Source organism: Odocoileus virginianus, chromosome 14 (genome assembly GCF_023699985.2).
Source record: "Odocoileus virginianus isolate 20LAN1187 ecotype Illinois chromosome 14, Ovbor_1.2, whole genome shotgun sequence".
Classification (NCBI taxonomy): Eukaryota; Metazoa; Chordata; class Mammalia; order Artiodactyla; family Cervidae; genus Odocoileus; species Odocoileus virginianus.
Genome location: NC_069687.1, coordinates 37,953,636 through 37,975,590, shown reverse-complemented (window position 1 = coordinate 37,975,590; position 21,955 = coordinate 37,953,636). Strand labels below are relative to the sequence as shown.

The 21,955-nt window shown below is 41.5% G+C and overlaps 1 protein-coding gene across 4 annotated transcripts in view; it reads right to left on the bottom strand.

Moving 5' to 3' along the window:
• The window catches only part of NNT (nicotinamide nucleotide transhydrogenase), an 89,024-nt gene that overhangs the window by 45,070 nt on the left and 21,999 nt on the right, over positions 1-21,955 (bottom strand). For all 4 annotated transcript variants that reach the window (XM_020885741.2, XM_020885740.2, XM_020885738.2 and 1 more), the window contains exons 6-8: positions 21,276-21,364; positions 18,250-18,437; positions 221-354 (exon numbers count right to left, since the gene is read on the bottom strand). In XM_020885741.2, coding sequence (XP_020741400.1) covers positions 221-354; positions 18,250-18,437; positions 21,276-21,364 — 411 coding nt within the window. The remainder of the gene's footprint in view (positions 1-220; positions 355-18,249; positions 18,438-21,275; positions 21,365-21,955) is intronic.

Here is a 21,955-nt window from a genome sequence, read left to right as displayed (position 1 = left end):
TCTTTCCAGGACAATTCTCAGCCAAGGCTAAGTTTTGAAATTATACGTCTTTATATACATACAAATACATATTTCAAAAAGAGTTTTAAATGTGACTATTTTTAATTTTGGAAAATTTCCGGCCTCAGTTTCTCTAAATATTTAAAGCAACAAACACCCTCTCACAAATCACTAAAGATGAAGGATCAGGATCATAGCAAGAGGAAGCTGTGAGCTATACCTTATGAACATAAAGTTCTCCTGGCTTGGTGGTTTCAAAGTTTCCGCCAGCCTCAGCAGCTAAATCCACAACAACTGAACCTTCCTTCATGGACTCGATCATTTCTTTATTAAACAAAATGGGAGCTTTTTTACCTAGTAAAACCAAAGAAAACAGAAAACAGTATAAAGCACATGGTGAGTTTTTAAAACTCTGTGTTCTAATTATTATGGTAGTCTCTGAGTAGTCACAAATTGAACCCTTTCAAGAAACCCCTTAAAGCTCATAAAAAAGGTAAGGCTGGTGACCTAAGGAAGAAATGGGAAGAGCATGAGCCACAAAGCCAGTGGGCAGGAAGGAGCCACTGAACTAGCAAACAACTCTTGCCATCTGCTAACCACAGAAACCTCAACTAGCACTGCTCCTCCCAGCTGGTTTACACCCAGCTCCACTCATGAAAAGAGAAAAAATCAACATTTTGCCTGTTTTTTGTAAGTGCATAATAAATAAGCTAGTAAGGAAACTGTGTGCATGCAAAGTGGACAATTCATAAACATCACAAATGTCAAGGGAATATTCAGTAGTAATCTACGAATTCTAACATAGTTAGTATTTCCAGTCATTTTAACCAATGTCACCAGATTTTCCCACATACTATATTGTGCTGTGTGTGCCAACTCGCCTCAGTCAGGTCCAACTCTTTGTGATGTCATGGACTGTAGCCCGCCAGGCTCCTCCGTCCAAGGGGTTTCTCCAGGCAAGTATGTTGGAGTGGGTTGCCATGCCCTCCTCCAGGGGATCTTCCCAACCCAAGGACTGAACTCCGTGTCTCTTATGTCTCCTGCTTTGGCAGACAGGTTCTTTACTACTAACACCACTTGGGAACTTTAATTTAATACAGGATAACTTCGAGGAGAGACACAGGAGTACCATGATATGGAAATGATAGAATACCAAAACTCCAAAAAAATCTTAGAAATCACCCATACATTTTTATTCCCAGTCAACAACTATTTATTCTGTACCTCTGTTGAGTCGAGTTCTGTGCTGGTGCTGGGAATTTACTGGTAGAAAAACCGAAAAGATTGCTTTTCTCATGGAGCATACTCTTCACAAGATATTTCACATTTTAAATCATATACTAATTCTTACATAGAGGATAAAGCACTGAACACAAGGATTTTTCAAGCTAACATACATCAATCAGTATGTTCAACAGGGGCCCACATGGTGGGTATAATATCTTGTTCAAGTTTCACAAAACAAGGTAAATATCTAAGCCAAAAGAAAAAGGGCATGAACTTGTGAGACTGACTATCGGAAAGCAGAGAGCTAATAGGCTAATTATTTCTTCTTCTGAAAGTTTTCAACTCTGAGTGAATTTTAGTAAAAACACTGTCAATTTTATAAATGGAAATCAACTAAAAGTAAAACTTGCATTATAATAATCTGTTTTTCAAACTATTTGACTGGAATACACATGATTTGAAAAAGAAAAACAACTTTTCTTTGTAGCACATGTGAAAAAAAGAGTTGTAAAGATACAAGTGGGTATACCGCCTTTCTCAATGCAAACTTAATACTTCCAAGATGAAGTCCAACTCCTAAGTCTCCCTATGACTGAAGGCCTTTCTCCCCCAGTTGAAGCACTCTGCCTAGCATTCCTTCTCATTACTGCTCCCCTGGACCTTCTGCTCCAACCATACTGGTTTGTTAGGGAAGATCTGGGGCTCTATTCTGAGTCCCTGTGGAAAGGAGCAGGAATGAGGAGGTCTTTGCTCCCCTGATAGCTCAGATGGTAAAGAATCCACCTGCAATGAAGGAGACCCCGGTTCGGTCCCTGGGTTGGGAAGATCCCCTGGAGAAGGGAAAGGCTACCCATTCCAGTATTCTGGCCTGGAGAAGTCCATGGGGTTGCAAAGAGTCGGGCACAACTGAGCAAATTTCACTTCACTTTCCCAAAGACAACTCCCAGAAGTCCTGGTAGCTTCACTACTTCTCAAAATTCTCTGGAATTTTGCATTCCTTTCCCCTAGTCTCCCACGCTACAGTCCAACAAAGGCACCCTCAATATTTTAACCTTTACTCGAGCATGGGAATTTGGGGATACAAACCACACACATCTGAGGACTCCCCAAAATAAAGGTCATGCTGCTTAGTTCTGCAGTTATTTAAAGCTATGGGTGATAGAGTTGCTTCCACATAAAGGAGCAAATTTAAAGGGCTAAATTTGACTGTCATCACTACCCACCTCTGGTGCCTCATCTCTACTAAGCCTCATCTGATAGAACATCATCTCTATTAACCAGATTCATGTTTGTCACAGTTTTCCCTCCACCTCTCTTGTGCCCTCTGGTCTTAGGTTGACATGCCTTAAACTCCTCTTTTGGCTATAACCAATTTAGATACACGTCTACCCCCTTTGACTTCTAACTGCACCAACTTTACAAACATCGACTTCACAAATTTGATCTGGCATCTAACTAACGTCTCCTGCTCCCAAAATTCTGAATTCCTTCTTCCTTCTGAGTTAACTATAGCTATAGCTCAGACCCTGGATCTGTAATGCTGCCCACTTAATAAGATGTCAAGTGGCCAAAACCATTTAGGCTCCCTAGAAAACATCTAACGTACCACCTATTTTTCTTCTTCAATTTTACTTATTCAACCTACACAAAGCAATTCTGCAGTGGCTCACACATACATATATTTGCATTGCAACAGAGATAACAGGTGTACTGGCCGTATTATCACTCTGAAATTCAATCTCTTTGAAAGAAGAGCATTTTCTTTCACATAAAATATTTTATTTCGTATATAGCCAAATAATGGGAAGGGAAGTCAAAAAATATATTTAAAGTCATAAAGGAATGTTTAAAAAACATGGAATTATTACAAGTAAAAAGTACACAACAAAACAGTATGTACAGGATGCTCCCATTTAGTAAAAAATAAATTTATACACATATATATGAATGTTTCAAGCATACTCACACACACACACAAAAAAAATACTACAAATACTATAAAGTTCCTGGGCTTCTCTGGTAGCTCAGCTGGTAAAGAATTTGCCTGCAATGCGGGAGACCCCAGTTTGATTCCTGGGTCAGGAAGATCCCCTGGAGTAGGGACAGGTTACCCACTCCAGTATTTTTGGGCTTCCCTGGCGGCTCAGATGTGGGCTGCAATGTGGGAGACCTGGGTCGGATCCTTAGGCTGGGAAGATCCCCTGGAGGAGGGCATGGCGACCCACTCTAGTCCTGCCTGGAGAATTCCGTGGACAGAGCAGCCTGGCCGGCTGAGGTCCACGGGGCCACAAAGAGTCAGGCACCACTGAGGGGCTAAGCACACAGGCATACAGCTCCTAGCAAATTTTACAGAGTATGTTTAACAGTATCAGGGTATCTTTGAGTGGTAAGACTAATTCGTTTTCTTCTTTATGCTTTTTCTTATCTCCCAAGTTTTCTAGAAGAGCTTGCTTTAATGTTATTGCTTTAAAAATTCAGTAAGGGCTACAGGGAATACAATGATGAATGTAACAGTGCAGCTGCCTTTAAGAACTCACAAGCGGACTAATTTTTTGAAAATTCTGAAAAGGGCAAAAATGCAAATTAAAAACAGAAGGGGAAAAACAGAGCCAAAAGGGGAGCAGAGTAGTACATAAAAATTCCAAATGAGCAAATCCTCAAAAGATTAGGTCAAGAGAGGGAAAGACTGAGAAGGAAATTTCAAAATACTCTCTTACCCTGATGGCCTACTGTGACAAAAATGTAATAAACGCTGTGTGGCATGACAAAATGGAAAGAACAAAAAATAATAAGATGATTAGCAAGCTTTGCAGGAGGAAATCTACCCAAACCTAACATTTATTTCAAATTAAACTCTGAACTCTACAGGTTAGAATTAATTATAAAAAGAATCACCCCACAAAGAGAAGAAGAAAAGATATCCTTGGTAAATCTCTCTCTTGTCTTTAGACTGAAAAGTACTTCTTAAATTTCAGCAATGGGAAAAATTACAAAGGAAAACATCATGAAATTTAGATATGAAAAGGTATATATTACTATCCTCAGAAGAACATAGACATGACAAAAAATTAATACAATAAAAAGTTCATGGAAATTCAAATAAAAACAAAACACTACACTAAGATCCTAACAGATAAATGAATAGCAAATGCAAATGGTTAATTCAAAGAGAAAGGGTAACAAGCCAATGAAAACAGTTCACCCTCAGTAAGAACCAAAGAAATGTGAGAACAAACATATATATATACTACCATGTGTAAACTAGATAGCTAGCTGGAAGCTCCTATAGGGCACAGAGAGCTCAGCTGGGTGTCCCGTGATGACCTAAAGGGGTAGACAGGGGGCGGGGTGGGAGGGAGGCTCAAGAGGGAAAGCATAAATGTACACATATAATTGATTTATGTTGCTGCACAGCCGGAACTAACACAACACTGTAAAGCAATTATAATCTAATTTAAAAGATAATATATTAAAAAAAGAAAGAGAAAGAAATTTGAGTATAAAGAATGAGATATATTTCTGCCCTCAAACTGAAAGAGTCAACAAAATCTTGAATACTGCTGAAACAAAACAATTAATTGGACGATCTCTTGATGAGATTATGAACTTCATAATCTTTCAGGAAAGCATAGTTTATCAAGTGTTTACCAAATGGCCAAAAATACTAATATTCATCTACTAATTCTACTTCCAAGATTTGATTAATCCTGGGGAAATAACTGAAAATACAGATATAGGAATAAAGTAGAAAAAAATGTTAGTATACCATTTTTAATTGACAAAAACTGGAAATACACAAAAAGCTTAACTTCGGGAGAACAGTTAAACAAAATACAGTACATTCAACAAGAAAATTCTAACAAAACCATTAAAATATATTTATGGGGAGTTCTTAATGACTTATTATATTAAGGGGGAAACTTAAAATAGTATTTAGTGGGGTAAGTAAGAAAGCTATTTTATCTTCATCTAATGTGATAAAAATGCATGAGAAAAAGGCTGAAACATAATAGTAAAATGTTAATAGTATTTTTCACTGAGTAGAAGGATCACAAATGACCTTTATTTTCTACTTTGTACTCTACTGAATTTCCAACAAAAGTCACACACTATTTTTATAAATATAAATAAACAAAGCATAATCACAACCAGTTTCCCCTTTAAGTAGAGGACAGAGATTAAAGAGCTGTACCAGAAGAATTAAAATAACTAAGAAATACCCTTACCCAGTCTGTTTACTTACCAACAGAAAACACTTCACTCAAAATCCTCTGCCCTCCCTGCTATAGCAAAGGAAGCTATACAGTTAAGAGTGAATCCAAATACTTACACAGGGAGACAGAATCATAACTAAGGATGGATAACAAACAGGAAGATGCGCACAGATTTTTTTTTTTATATAACATGCTGCTGCTGCTGCTGCTAAGTCACTTCAGTCGTGTCTGACTCTGTGTGACCCCATAGATGGCAGCCCACCAGGCTCCCCCGTCCCTGGGATTCTTCAGACAAGAACACTGGAGTGGGTTGCCATTTCCTCCTCCAATGCATGAAAGGGAAAAGGGAAAGTGAAGTCGCTTCAGTCGTGTCCGACTCTGTGAGACCCCATAGATGGCAGCCCACCAGGCTCCTATGTCCCTGGGATTCTCCAGGCAAGAACACTGGAGTGGGTTACCATTTCCTTCTCCAAAGCATGAAAGGGAAAAGGGAAAGTGAAGTCGCTCAGTCGTGTCCGACTCTTTGCGACCCCATGGACTGCAGCCTACCAGGCTCCTTTGTCCATGGGATTTTCCAGGCAACAGTGCTGGAGTGGGTTGCCATTGCCTTCTCCGTTACATAACATAGAAAAGAATAAATCCAACATTCAGAGATGTCCCATGATACCCCAGTGACAGATCCTAGACACATGGATAAAAGATCAGATGAGCATATCAGGTGTTTCAGGACAGGACTGTATGAGGAGGCAGAAAGGTTAATAAAAGGAGGCAGACACGAGGGGTTTTTTAGAGGCACACTTGGGCTGTCCCCTTTGGACTGCTCATTTCTGTTGATTTTATCATTTATTTGCAGAAGATGAGAAACACAAAAAGATCAAAACTTACATCTCTTCAAACCACCACCCACCAAGAAAAGAATCACTATGATTGAAAAAAGTCAACAAGGAGAAAAACATATTAACCTATTTTCTGACAGAAGACAAACTGTGGGTAGAGGTCTGGAAAGATGTCCAACTTCATGAGCTATTCCGTGGTTCCTTCTGGTGCATGGACATTAAGTTCCTGGTAAGATTACTCAGTTCCCTCCCAGTTGGGAGTTTACTTCCATACTTTTGCCAAGACAGTCGTAGGACATCATGCACTCATGGTCATCATTCAAGTATTCATCTATTCACTGACGCAAGTAATACCCATTCTAGTGCCTACCATGTACAGGCTAAATGGGGAAGGAAAGCTGTACTTATAGCTCTGAGGTCTAACAGTTTAGGACTGAAGGAGGTTGCATTCAAAGATTAGGGAACATTTTTATTAGGAGAATGACTGAGATATTTATAACACTCATCTAAAAATTTTAATTACAGAGTTTCCTAACTGGATGGCCATTATTTGGGGTAAGTACAGGTGCCATGGGCTTCCCTGGTAGCTCAGGGGTAATGAACCTGCCTGCCAATGCAGGAGACAGGGGTTCAATCCCTGGATCAGGAAGATCCCCTGGAGAAGGAAATGACAACCCACTCTAGTATTCTTGCCTGGGAAATTCCATGGACGGAGAAGTCTGGTGGGCTACAGTCCATGGGGTCACAAAAGAGTCAGAACAACTTAGTGACTAAACAATAACAACAGACAGAGGTGCCATAGATTAATACAAGGTATTCTTGAACCTCTGTGTGCACGCAGAACTGACTGCAGGCTGAAAAAACGCCTCACATATGTGCACTGTTTCTTGATGTGTGCCTATATGGCAGTGCGTTACACATATTTATTCTGAAATGTGACTGAATTAATAGTAGCTTTTCATACTCTTGTGTTTTCTTATTAAACAAATACCAAGATGCATTTGTTAAAGAGGCAAATTCAAAAACTTCTAGAAAAGATTGCATGCTAAGTTGCTTGTGTCCGACTCTTTGCAGCGTTATGGACTGTAGCCCTCCAGGCTCCTCTGTCCATGGATTTTCCAGGCAAGAATACTGGAGTGGGTACCCGTGCCCTCTTCCAGGGGATCTTCCTAACCCAGGGATCAAACCCATGTCTCTTAAGGTCCTGCACTGGCGCCACCTGGGTTTCTAAAAATAGCTTTAACAACTTACTGCTATGTGGCAAAAGAAAGTACCATTGGCCTCTACAACACTAAATTCAAATAGAGAGACTTAGCTTAAACTAAAACCAACGGCTAAAGCTTTCCTGGAAAGTTCTACAAAATGTCATCCCTCTCTGAGTAAATCAGATCTAACATGATCATCTGAAATAATGAATTTTTAGATTCTGTCTTAGCGGAAAAAGAATCAAGCCCTCACAGACAACTTTAATAACACCAAAAAAAAAAAAAGAAAATTCAGAGGAAACCACTAAAAATATTACAAACAACAAGACACCAAGATGAAAAAGGTTTACCACAAAGTTTTATAATAATTCCAAACAACATTTAGCATTACTTACTGGAATTATTCAATGGCATTTAATCAGATGGGGAAATTCCTAACTTCCTGGCCTGTAAGGCATCAAATTAAGCAGGCTCAAGAAAAACTTTTTGCTTTAACAAGAACATAGCATGTTTAACAATATAGTAACAAAGAGATTAATAATATAAATTATTAAATATATTTATCCAAGCCAAAATAGATTTCTTGTGAACAAGTACTATAAACACAAGGATAATTTTAATGTAACACACTACTATGTGGACTACATGCAAAACAGAGCATGTAAAGATGTTCTGAACTGTAGTACTTATGCATTAAGGAGTATCATTCAAGAACACAATTTTACATTGAGCACTGGTGTTTATCCAGCATCCTCTAGTCACTAGACTGACGTTCATTTTCTCAACATAGTCCATGAGCTTTAAGGAGAAATGACCTGAAACTACTCCAAAGGCAGGCCTGGCTGGCCCAAGGATAACTTATTGATGACCTGTTCAGAAATCTCGGTGTAAGCTGAGGGGCCCAGCCTACACTGATTAGTTCAAAAGTGGTGGTGTTGGGACTGTTTTGGTGGCTAAGACTCTGAGTTCCCAATGCAGGGGGCACAGGTTCGATCCCCCATCAGGGAACTAGATCCAACATGCTCCAACTAAAACCCAGATAAATAAGTAAAAATAAATTTTTTAAAAAGTGAAGACATTACCGAATCAAAGTAAATAAGAATGAGGGAAAGTGCGCTAAGGGCTTCTGAAAAAGAAGTTTCCCTGCTGTTCAAAATGGAGTCATCAGACCCAGCTTGCCTTGTCCTCTGGTGGAGTGATGTGCTGTGCGCACTGAGGCCCGAAGCTGCTTCTGCCTCTGCCACCGAGGACGAAACCAACCAGAAGGGGCCGCGCTGAGAGGACGAAGGAGCCCAGCAGGGTTCCCAGAAGCACACCTCTCCACTTACAACTGGGCTTTTTTCCATTACAAGTGACAAGTGAAAGTCACTCAGTCATGTCCAACTCTTTATGACCCCATGGGCTATAGTCAGTGGAAGTCTCCAGGCCAGAATACTGGAGTGGGTAGCCTTTCCTTTCTCCAGGGGATCTTCCCAACCCAGGAATAGAACTGAGATCTCCCACATTGCAGGCTGATTCTTTACCAGCTGAGCCACAAAGGAAGCCCAGTTTTTTCAGTTACAAGACCCAACAAATTTCCTTTCTGGTTTAAGGCAGATTGTGCTGGAAGGTCTGCTTCTGGCAGCCAAAGGCATTCTAACTTATACACACCAAAGGCTCTTTTGGAATTTCAAAATCATAGGTGGGGTTCAAATATTGAGTCTTAAAATGTAAAAATGTTACAGATCAGGACAAAAGGCCTTTTATACAAATATATGTATACATAAAGGAAAAAGAGATCATTGGTTATGTAATAGATTGGATGTCGCAGAAAACTGCTGAACATTTTTGATCCACTTATCTAATGAGTCTCTGATTCTGCCAAGTACGGAAGACAGAGCAACACAACAGATCCAACCCCCCCCCCCCCCCCCCCCCCCAGCTCTATTATCACTGGAGAGGCTACAGATCGCTGTGTTTGTGAACAGAAAGAGATCCTGAGAGTGAGTGTGCTAGTCGCTCAGTCGTGTCCAACTCTCTGTAACCGCATGGACTATAGCCCTCCAGGCTCCTCTACCACGGGATTCTCCAGGCAAGAACACTGGAGTGGGTTGCCATGCCCTCCTCCAGGGGATCTTCCTGACCCATCAGCGTCTCCCACATTGCAGGCAGAGTTTTTACCATCTGAGCTACCAGGGAGTATGGAATGATCCTGACCTAAGCTTAAATAGTCAAGTAGAGTACGTTACATGTCACTGCTATTCTTGGACCTAGACAAAAATGTTCTCTGCCTAATTAATTATTTGTATAAGGAACCAGAGAGAAAGTCAGGCTGGCAAAAATTTGGCTTTTATGAATTGGATGCCTCAAGATATTTCTAGATGTAATACCTAGCAAAAATGACAAGTCAACAGCATATTTTAGTAGATTAGAGAAACCCCTAAAGATTTATTTAAAGAAGAAACCTAAAAACAAGCCTTTACCCAATAATTAGAGAACACATTTATAAAAATTTTTCCAGGATTATCTTAATAATTTACCTGTTACAGCTATAAAATTCTGTATAGATTAAAAATTAAAATTAATCAAGGCTTTACCATGGAATCATAATCTATGGGAACTCTCAAGAAAAGGAAAACAACCTACCAAACTTAAAATGGTAACATAAAAAGGAAACATATAGAACATACATGTAAATATATATTTCATTAAGCAATAGTTAGTCACATAGTCATGTCCAACTCTTTGCAATCCCATGAACTGTAGCCTGCCCGACTCCTCTGTCTACGGAATTCTCCAGGAAAGAGTACTGGAGTGGGTTGCCATTCCCTTCTCCAGGAGATCTTTCCCACCCAGGGATGAATGTCTCCTGCACTGGCAGGCAGGTTCTTTACCACAAGCACCACCTGGGAAGCTCATTTAGGTGTACATTAGCTACCAAAATCTCTAAAAAGATTAATGAATATTTATTATACACTTAATCATAAAACAATTAGAAAGTTATTTTTTAATAGAAATAATACTGTTTATTTTCTTTTCCATGTCAGAAAACTTAGAATGAGATTGACGAAAAAGCCTTAACGAAACAAGTATCTTCAGAAAAGTCAGATGAAAAGCAAGTTAAGTCATGGTTTTCCACAGTGAAATCCATGCTAGATTGCCATCTAAAGGCAATGGTTTCGTAACTTCATGAGTTATGTCCATAAGCTTGAAGATTTCAGAGACTCTGACATACCACGAAATGCTCAAGAATGTCCAGACTTTCTACTGCAAAATTCAACGAGCTGTTCAGTCTGGGTACCATCTGCAAGACAAGCATCACCAATGGAAGAAAGGAGATTATGCTAATACTCTACGTGCCAGGCCCTACGCTGGGCTTTTTCCCTTAACAAGTCCTCAAAACAGCTCTGCAAGACGAAAATGTTTACCTCCTTTTCAGAGATGAGGAATCTGAGGTTAAGAGAGACACATCAGCTGTTAAGTAGTAGAACTAGAATGCGAATCTACTGTCTGGTTCTAAATCCATGATCTGATCACCAATGAATGGATTAAGCATAAGCAGTTATAAGGGACGTGTCCCCAGTGACTCACTGGTAAAGAATCCGTCTGCAATGCAGGAGATGCAGGTTAGATCCCTGGGTCAGGAAGATCCCCTGGAAAAGGAAATGGCACCCCACTTCAGTACTCTTGCCAGGAAAATTCCATGCGCAGAGGAGTCTGATGGGCTACGGTCCATAGCGTCGCAAAGAGTCAGACACAGCAGAAGTGACTGAGCACACACACAGTACAAGGGAAGAGGAAAGAAGCTTTTAGCTCCTCACCAAAATCCACATTTGCTATGGGCTGAATTGTGTCCCCAGAAAAATTCATATGTTGAAGCCCTAACCCACAGTAACTCAGAATATGACTATATTTGGACGTAGAATGTTTAAAGAGATGATTACATTAAATGAGGCCATCAGGGTGGGCTCCAGTCCAATACGACTGGTATCCTCAAAACAAGAGAAAATGAGGACACACACACACAAAAAGACACCAAGACTATATGAAGACACAGGAGAAGAGGCTCTCTGCAAGCCCAAGAAAGAAGCCTCAGAAGAAACCAAACCTGCAGACACCCTGATCTTGGACTTCTAGGCTCCAGACAGTAAGAAAATAAATTTCTATCGTTTAAGCAACACCACCACTCCTCCCCACAACCCCAGTCTGTGAGCTTTTGTATGGCAGCCTAAGCAAACTACCACAATGTTCTCTTATTCCTGCGGGCACTGTTAGACTACAATTCCCAGCTTCCTTCACAGTTAGGTCTGACCACATGACCAGGTCTTTAGCAAGAGAAATGTTAACAGAGGTGGCATGTGCCACTTCTGGGCATCCCGTGCACACCCCTCCATGGCCTTTGGCTACTAGTCAGTAGAACAGAGACAGTATCCTAAGTGAGTTTCAGAGCCTCATCACCATGATGGTGATATTGTCGTACTTGAATCCCAGGGGACTGCAGGGAGAGCTGCCTTCCGATGTGTCAACCACCCTATTACTGTTAACTGAGCAGGATAAATGTCTATAATGTCTGAGCTCTGGGGTGAATTTGTTAGGCAGCTAGACCACCCTAACTAATACCGAGACACAGGAAGGAAGGAAGAACAGAAATGCACAAGGTGGAAGGTGCTGGTTGCAGCTCTAACTCTACTGGGTCCTCCTCACCAGAGGAGCATCGGTCTCCCAGTTCTTTTCATCTCAAGGACTGCCAGGGAGGGGAACACGATGCTTCCCAATCTTGCAACACACTTTGGGAGAAACAATAGACCAAACCAGAATATTCCATGCCATAAATCTTTCTAACAGGATATCTGTTAAATTTGGCCCAGTCTCTCACTAAATGCACTCAAACATACTCTAAACAGTCAAGACTGACACATGGTGATGGAAAACTTCACAACTTTGGCATCTTCTTCTTGATGACAAGTTGTCCTGCTGTGTTGAAAGTTATAAAGAGGTGTGTAGACAGCCTGTGGTTACCAACCCTTGATGTTGCAATATTTAAGTATTTCTCTCTGTCCTTCAAAATTCTCAAAACAAATGAAACTTCATACAAGTAATATTACAAAATTCCATACAATCATACAATGTATTTATTGGAGGGGAGGATGGTACATGAGTCAGGTTAGTCAATAAAAGAAAATTAAACCATTCTTCAAAAAAGTTGGAAATCACTGATCTGTACAGTTCTGTCCTATTGGACCATAATGCTTACAGAACGAAAAGAATAAATCTGAAAAATAAAGCTTTACTTTAGAGAATAACCTTGAGTAGTCATTGAAACAATAATATCTTTGTGGAATTTCATAAATGAGGAGTATATTGCTGAATCAATTATTCTCCTGCCTAAAAGAGCAAGTTTGAAAATTACTGTTGAAAATTACTCTTTTGTACTATATTTCTACTCTACATGAAAGATGGATTCCAACAGACAGATGGAGATCTGACGGAGAACCAGTGTTGATTTTCCAGGAGACTGTGAGAGCCCTCAGGTTTGGTCTCGTACGTGTAAGGCCCTTGCATATCAAGGGAGAACATCCCCTCCCAATTCCCCAGTCATGCAAAACTACCACAAAGGTCCTTTGCAGGCAGATTCTTTGCCACTGAGCCCCTGGGGGAGCCCCAAAATAAAAAGTACTGTTACCCTAATCTTCATTGTGCCTAAAAAAGGTCCAAGCATATATGGCCTAAGCCATTATAATTTATAGTCAAGCAATGAATAGCCCCCCTCCTGGCTGACAGGATACTTCTAACTCCTGAACAGATCATCCCACTGCTTCCTGAGTCTATCTTCTGAGAGGCCTAGCTAATCACCTCGAATTGCAAATATGGCAAGAGCCCTAGTTTCAAAAATGTAAGAAAGCCAGCTTCCTTTCTTGTTTAAGACTAGCCTCTGTAGTATTCCTACCCAAGGGTATTCTATCTTTCCTTGGAGAGCACCAGTAAAATGAAAGAGGCTGCACCAACTGCGAACAGAGAAGGAACCCACACTAGCTCAGGACACCTGCTACCGCTGCATACGGGGCTCCGCGGTACTGTCCGTGGCAGAGACAAGCCAGGCGGCGCAGGGAGACGGGGCAGCCGCAGGGCAGTGAGCTGAGCACTGCTGGCGTTCGAGCCACAGGCAAATGCAACAAATATGGGGGGGAAAAAGAGTGTTTACTACAGAATAGGGGACAGCAGAAACTATGGAGTAACCACCGAGCTCAGTAGGACTTCAAAAGGCAGAGAAGGGCAGGGACAGCATTCCCAAGAGAAGGAACAGCATGTTCAAAGCCTGAAAGTCTTTGGCCTCTTGGTGCAGATCACAGCAGCCAGCATGACTGAAATCAGGCCCAGGGAGCGTGAAATTAGTTTAACATGAGGCCCCAAGCTAAACTGGGACTAGAAACTGGAAGGCAACAAACACTTTACAAGGGGTGAAAAATTGAGAGCACAGGGAAAGGGTGGGGGTGGAGAGAGCGGGGATGTGCTCCAACCCGGATGACTTTAGATGCCTTTATCTAACAATGCTGGGAACACGAGCAGTCCAAGTTACTGTCCTTATTAAACAAAATCCCAGGCTTTCCGGTGCCATTACAAAATGATGGAGGACCTGAGGTGGGGAAGGGGAGAACGGGAATGCAAATGACCCTACGATGCTCATGCTTTGTAAGCAGGTGGCCATCAGGAAAGGTCCTAAATAGAGAAGACTGTTTCCATCAGGGTGGATTTACTGTGTGCCCCATGGCACTCCTAAGTGTCTCAGGAATTCAGGCAAAATCTGCTTAAACACAGTCAGTGCTAAACCACTGCGATTCCTCCTCACCCGTCCTAACTTACCAATCAGATTTTCAATCTGATTCAGTCTCTTCCTGATTAAACATTCCAGGTCTATGAAGAGTCTCTCTAGATACTTTTTAATGATGACCCTAAAGGTCACAAAAGGTTGGAAGCACTCCCTGGTGGGTACAGAACCACAAACTGACACTCTCCACTAGGCCCTCTCTTGAAGCTACCTGCCATTAAGTTAAATGCTAGCCCTCATCCATCGCCCAACCCAACTGAGAGGATCTAGGGGATAGTATAAGATACCAGACAGCATAAACCAGATTCCATTGGCAGATGAATAGATAAAGAAGCTGTGGTACATAAATACAATGAAATGCTACTTAGCCATAAAAAGGAATGCATTTGAGTCAGTTCTAATGAGGTGGATGAACTTCAAAGTGAAGTCAGAAATAGAAAAACAAATACCGTATATTAACACATATATATGGAACATAAGGGCTTCCCTGGAAGCTCAGCTGATAAAGAATCTGCCTGCCAATTCAGGAGACCAAGGTTGATTCCTGAGTCGGGAAGTTCACATGGAGAAGGGATAGGCTGCCCACTCCAGTATTCTTGGGCTTCCCTGAGGGCTCAGATGGTAAAGAATCCACCTGCAATGCAAGAGACCTGGGTTCGATCCCTGGGTTGGGATCCCCTAGAGGAGGGCATGACAACCCACTCCAGTATTCTTGCCTGGAGAAACCTCATGGACAGAAGAGCCTGGCAGGATACAGTCAATCCATGCGGTCGCAGAGTCGGACACGACTGAGCAGCTAGGCACAGCACAACATGGAATTTAGAAAGACAGTACTGATCATCTATTCACAGGGCAGCAGTGGAGATGCAGACACAGAGAACAGACCATGGACATGGGTGAAGGGGAGGAAGCAGAGGGAGAGACGAATGGAGACAGTGGCGTGGAAGCATATGCACTACCATATGTAAAGCAGATAGCCAATGAAAATCTGCCGTTATCAATCAGAGCACTCAAACCGAGGCTCGCTAACAACCTAGAGGGCTGGGAGAGAGTGGGGGCTGGGAGGGAGATTCAAGAGGGAGTGGACATATGTGTGCCTGTGGCTAATTCATGTTGATGTATGCCAGAAATGAAACCTATATTGTAAAGCAATTATATTTAATTACAATTAAAGCAATTTTCATTGTAAAGCAATTAAAAATAAACTAAAAAAAAAAAAAAGCAGGCAGCATAATAAGCAGATGGCTATAGAAACATCTCATTCTACCTACAATCCTCCTGAGTACAATGTTATTGTGTGTCCAAGCCCACTGACTAATGTGCCGAGGAGGAATGAAAATTTACCCACTCTACATGATTGCTGCCTGAAGCAAGCTAACTGCCCATGTTCCTCTCTTAATGTTCTTATCCTGGCCAGGTCTTCAGCACAGCCGTGAGGATCTCTGTCTAAGGAATTGCTACTTAGGGAACTTATGACATTTGACTTAATCCCCTTTGGATCCACTCAAGGAAAACTTCAGAACAACTTGTGCTCCAGCAGTCTTTCAGGAACGAGACACACACCGTCAGGTGATCCACGCAAAGGCTCAGGACAAACATCAATAAGGGTACAATGCCAAGGACACTGTTTTTCAAAGGGCGCGTGGACCTTTATATAACCGCTTCAATATTTTTTTTTGTTAATGCTCATAATTTCAAGTTTCAGTCCCCTAGGGATATGAAAGATCTTTAGAAAGACCATCTTCCTTATAATATTTGAATTAGCTTTTCTGTTTTGGAGGGCTTACCAAAAAGGTAACAGAAAAGTCCTTTTCAGATCAGCCTTATGAGTGCAAGCTCAGGTCAATGGCACTGGTCAAGGACATTGTGCAGGTTTAAAGTGCTCTGAGCAGGTTGCTTCAGAAAAGACTGAAAACAGGGAAGGCTCAGCAAGACAGACTCATAAAACTTCTTCAACAACTTCTTTTTGTATAGTATAGTGTATATTATATTACACTATCATATAATTTGACCTGTTGCTAAAGTATACTTACTATTAACTATTGATATTTATTAAAAAAAAAAAAAATGAGAGGTTAAAGTCAAGTCACCTCTTCATATGCCCCTTTGTTAGGTTAAAAAAAAAAAACCCTATGAGGGGGTAGGCCCGGAAAGTCCAAATGTGTTTTATACAAGAAGTCTTGAGTTCTATCACTTACTTCAAGCTTTACAATCAATAATAATTCTATGCTGTGCGGCAGAAACTAACACAACATTGTAAAGCAACCATACTCCAACGAAAATTTTTAAAAATAATAACGATAATTCTATACGCTATGCCCAAATTATCCTCAGTTCTTTATAAAGAATATGGCTTCACTGAAACTACAAGCTTCAAAGCCTCCTCATTTTAATTTCATGAGTAAATGCTTTAGCACCCTCTACTGGCCACTCGTTATATCTAAGCAGCTCCTAACTCCTCTGCTAACCTCTCAAAGGTCAGACGGCGGCTACAGCAAAGGCTACCTCACCTCCTTCAAAACCAACTGCGTGACGGCTGAGCCAGCAGCCACCGCCACAGAAGGAGAGGATGCACCCTAACGGCTGAGCCAGCAGCCACCGCCACAGAAGGAGAGGATGCACCCTAAAGTGCTGCCCTGCCACGGCTTGTCCGTGAGTCCTACTGTTGCTAGCAGATTTCACAAACAGCAGCCGGAGCTCCTGTCTCGTCTGGTCTGCACCTATCTCCAGTAACCAACCCCAGTCTCATTTCCACACACAGATTCCTCTAGGGGCTGAGCCCAGATCACCTGCCCCTGTCTGCTTCATCTGGCCAGCTCCAGGGGCATGGAGGTGCCTGGAGAGCAGCTCACCTGTCAGGTTCCGTGTGGGTAAACAGAGGACATAACGGACGGCCTGGGAGGCACCATTTCCCCCACAAGCTCCTAGATAGGACGCTGTTAGGCATATATCAGCCAGATTCGGCAGGGGCAGGGGGAGGAGTACCAGAAGAGAACTTCCCACTTCCCATAACCTCATGACACAGCAGCTTCCCCTAATCCTCCATAGTCCCCTAGAGAAAGCAAGGCTCCTTTAGCAGGTTCAAACACAAGTAACCTGAACCTGTAATCTCATTATCTGGCTCACTTTCTTTTGGAAAGGGAAAAAAATTAGAGTCAGCTTGGTATTCATTGTTCAACAACAGAAGGAAAGGACAGGAGGGGAAGTAGGAATAAAAAAGAAGTCTTCATTCCCAAATCTTGCTAGATCAAGCTACTGTGTACTATTTACTACTGATATATGCTAGCTGCTTTGATATCAATCGTCTATTGTGTGAAAAACATTCTTTAGAAGAAGATACTGTAAAGGACTTAAGTGATTCCTTCCATCAAAGAGCTCACAATTTGGGTGCAAAGACCAAACACTTCAAAGGAAGTAATTAGAAAGTGACAAAGTATCATATCCTTTAGTAAAAAATATATACTGTAAATTCCATAAATACATACACACAAAGCCCCCTCTCTTTCTTTCCCTCTCATGTATAGAAAAACAATCATCAAGACATTAATAATGGTCATCTCTGGTGGAACTTTCAATCTACAGTTTTTTCCTTCATATTTTTTAGTACTGTTTGGATTTCCTATAATAGGAATGTAGTATCTTAACAAAGAGAACAGAAGTAAATTAAAAACCAATTTTTCAAGGGTGTACACAGAGGAAACTGCTTATAAATCCAATATTGTACATAATCTGTGAACACAGATAAAAATATACAGAAAAAAAACTGAAGAAAATATATCACATCATGAATGACCATTTTTCTCCAGGGGCCAAAGTGATTTTGTCTTTTCTGCCTTTCATGTGCTTTCTTATTTTCTAGAAGCCAATCAGTCTTTACTTGAATCCTGATGTTAAACTCACTCTCATTTTGAAATATCGCTCACAAAGGTGCTTTACCAATAACCCCTGATGTAATTACACACCTGGAATAAGAGCTGTGCTGATAAGGATGTCCACTTCCTTACACTGCTGAGCAAAGAGCTTCATTTCGGCCTCAATGAACTCTTTGGACATCTCCTTTGCGTATCCTCCTTGTCCCTCACCAGATTCCTTCAAATCCACCTCCAAGGGCTCAGCACCCAAAGACTTAAACTGCTCCAAAGCTGCGGCCCTGGTGATTATTGAAGGGGAAGCAGCAGTTATTTCAGGTCATTAATACAGAAATTAAGATCATCATTTACAGAACTTATTTACAAAACAGAAACAGATTCACAGACTCAAGAGAACAAACTTATGGTTGCAGGGGGGAGGATGGGGGGAAGGGGTAATTAGGGAGTTTGGGGTAGACATGTACACACTGCTATATTTAAAATGGATCACCAACAAGGTCCTACCGTATAGCACAGGGAACTCTGCTCAATGTTATGTGGCAACCTGGATGGGAGGGGTGTCTGGGGAGAATGGATACATGTATACCTATGGCTGAATCCCTTTGCTATCCACTTGATACTAACATATTATTAATAGACTATACTCTAATACAAAATAAAATGTTAAGAAAAAAAGATCATATATATACACATTGTTAAGAAAACTATAAATTCAAAAGTGGACACCTCTTCTTTTGAGATCTCTGACCAGACTGTTTCCATTTTTTTCTAAAGACAGGTAACACTTTTATGATATTTTTTTCCTGGAAAAAAAAAAAAAAAACTATAGGAACTTCTACTAACTTAGTTAACTAAATTAGTTAAGTCACAAAAGGAATTTCACTACTGCCAACTCCAGTCATCAATTTTGTTTCTTGACAGAGGTCCCACTGTCAACGATGAAGTGAGATCTGACCAACATTCAGATTTGACATCAGTCAAATCACTTGTAAACGTTCTGACTTATGGGGACTTTGACCACATAAAGGACCCTTTTAACTTAGAAATATTGTTACAAAGTGATTTTTGCCCCTGCTGCTTCTGCTAAGTCACTTCAGTCCTGGCTGACTCTGTGCAACCCCATAGATGGCAGCCCATCAGGCTCCGCCGTCCCTGGGATTCTCCAGGCAAGAACACTGGAGTGGGTTGCCATTTCCTTCTCCAATGCAGGAAAGTGAAAAGTGAAAGTGCCCCTAGTCCTCACTAAACTGTGTTTAAGAAAAGCAATCTATAAATGGCATAAATGGTAACATGTGAAGAACCAACACAATTAACTTATGTAAAAATACATTCAGGTTAAAAATAAATAAACACTAGCCAAATTCTATGTACTAGCTGGAAAACCAGAGCCAACAAAGCTCTCAGCTCTGTGGTGGACAGTATGGTTTAACCCACCACATCCAGCCCACTACAGTGAATCCCAATCTCCCTAATGACAACAATCACTCCAAGTACTTGTTAAAAATTCAAATTGCCAAGCTCCTCTCCAGACCCACTGAAATTACAATCTCCAGCAGAGGGACCAGAATCTCTATTTTTAGCAAGAGCTGCAGGTCATTCTTATCGGGGAAGTTTGGGAAACAGTAGTGGTCTAAGCCCATCAGCCCCATGGCAACCGCCACGGTCAGGGAGAGGACACAGAGGTAGGATGTAGAAGGCAGGGCAGAAAAGGTAAGGCATGGGTCAACATGAGCTTCTCTCCATTTCTGCCAGCTTGAACAAGGACTCTCATACCTCAGCCAAAGCTGAGGACAGCAGAGAGGAGAGACAGAAAGACCCTGGCCCCGGATAGCACTGATGAGTGATGAGCTGCTGCCTCTAGTGTGAAAAGGGAGTCCTTCCCCTGGATTTTCATTCGGAGATATAATACACTATCTTTTGAATTATTTTTGGCCGAGCAGCATGCAGGATCTTAATTCCCCAATAGGGATCAAACCCAAGCCCCCTGCAGTGGAAGCGTGGAGTCTTAACCACCGGACCACAGGTAAGTCCCAATAATCCATTTTCTTACACTTTAAGTGACAGGGCTTCCCAGGTGGCTCCGTGGTAAAGAATCCACCTGCCAAGCTGCAAACGAGGGTTCAATCCCTGGTCCAAGAAGATCCCCTGGAGGAGGCAAGGGCAACCCACTCCAGTATTCTTGCCTGGGAAATTCCATGGACAGAAGGTGCCTGGCAGGCTACAGTTCATAGGATTGCAAAAGAGTCAAACGTGACTTAGTGACTAAACAACAACAACAAAGTGTGTTCTGAAATGAACGTTTTTTTCCATGTATTTTTATTGGCGTATAATTGCTTTACAGGGTTGTCAGTTTCTGCTGTAGAGTGACGTGAACTCCCTCCCTCTTGGACCTCCCTCCCCACTCCCCCCACATCCCACCCCTCTAGGTCATCACAGAACCCCAAGCTGAGCTCCCTGTGCTATACAGTAGCCCGAAATGAAGAGCAACTTTAATCAAACTACTCTTTTAAAGAAATTCTAGGAAAATGGTGATGTGTCAGCTTTAAAGAAATATGCAATGGACATAATCAGGTACTTTCATGTGGGGGCTCTACTGCTGTCCAATCACCTTCACCTGCTTCCACCCTTCAACACACAGCATGCCTCTCAACCCCCCTCACCCTTCACTCCCCCTATTGCTCTCCAAGATGTTGCCCATACTACTCCCCTTCTTCAAACTCAACACCTTTTCTCAAGCCCTACCTAGTGCCTAAACACATTTCAAGCAGAAATAAAACACAGTGGAGAAACATGTTAGAAAGTCAGGAGAGAAATTAGCAAACCCTGCTAATCTGGTCCCATTGCTAATCTGTGTGAAAATACAAGTCTGAGTATGAGTTGTTTTCTTTTTTTTTTAAATAATCTCTGCTGTACTGGGTTTGGGTCCTTAAATTTTTTTCCCACTAAGTAATACATTTTTACTTTGAGTAAACTGTGAAAAAGTGGAAATATTTTTAAATGGAAAGAAGTCATACAACAGTTTCAATGTACTACTTCAGTTTATAAATTCTAAGAAAACATAAAATTCACCTGAAGCAAAATGTTTTTAACTCAACAGCAATCATTAGTACAGCACCCACCTTGTGTCAAATCCCCGAACAATGGCACCCATGGACTTGGCTGCACCTGCAGAAGCCAGCCCAGCAACACCACCACCAACTATCAGAATCTAGGAGAGAAAATAGAACCCGCATGTTTTAAATGAAGTTCATGATCCACTGATTATGTAAAATCATCAGCTAGTAACTCTCAGGGCCAGGTATCACACTTAGCATTCACTCTTACACCCGGTGGTGCTGGTGGTGGTATTCAGTCCTCAAAAAATGTACCGAGTGGACAGACTACCCTTTAACTGGACCACCACTGTTTTTAAAAAGTTTAAAATAGGGCTCCCCTGGTCTAGTGGTTAAGAATCCACCTGCCAACGCAGGAGACACAGGTTCAATCCCTAGTCCAGGAAAATTCCACATGCCAAGGAATAACCAAGCCCTTGAGCCACAACTACTGAAGCCCACGAGCCCTAGGGCCCATGCTCTGCAACAAGAGAAGCCGCTGCAGTGAGAAGCCCACACACCGCAAAGAGAAACAGCCCCAGCTCACAACTAAAGAAAGCTCATGCAGAGCAACAAAGACTCAAAACAGTCAAAATTAAATAAATCTTAAAAAAAAAAAAAAAAGTAAAGTTTAAAACAACTTCAGTAAAACAGTGTGATACCCAGCATCTCACTGTGAAAGCTATATACAGCATTAGCACTATTGG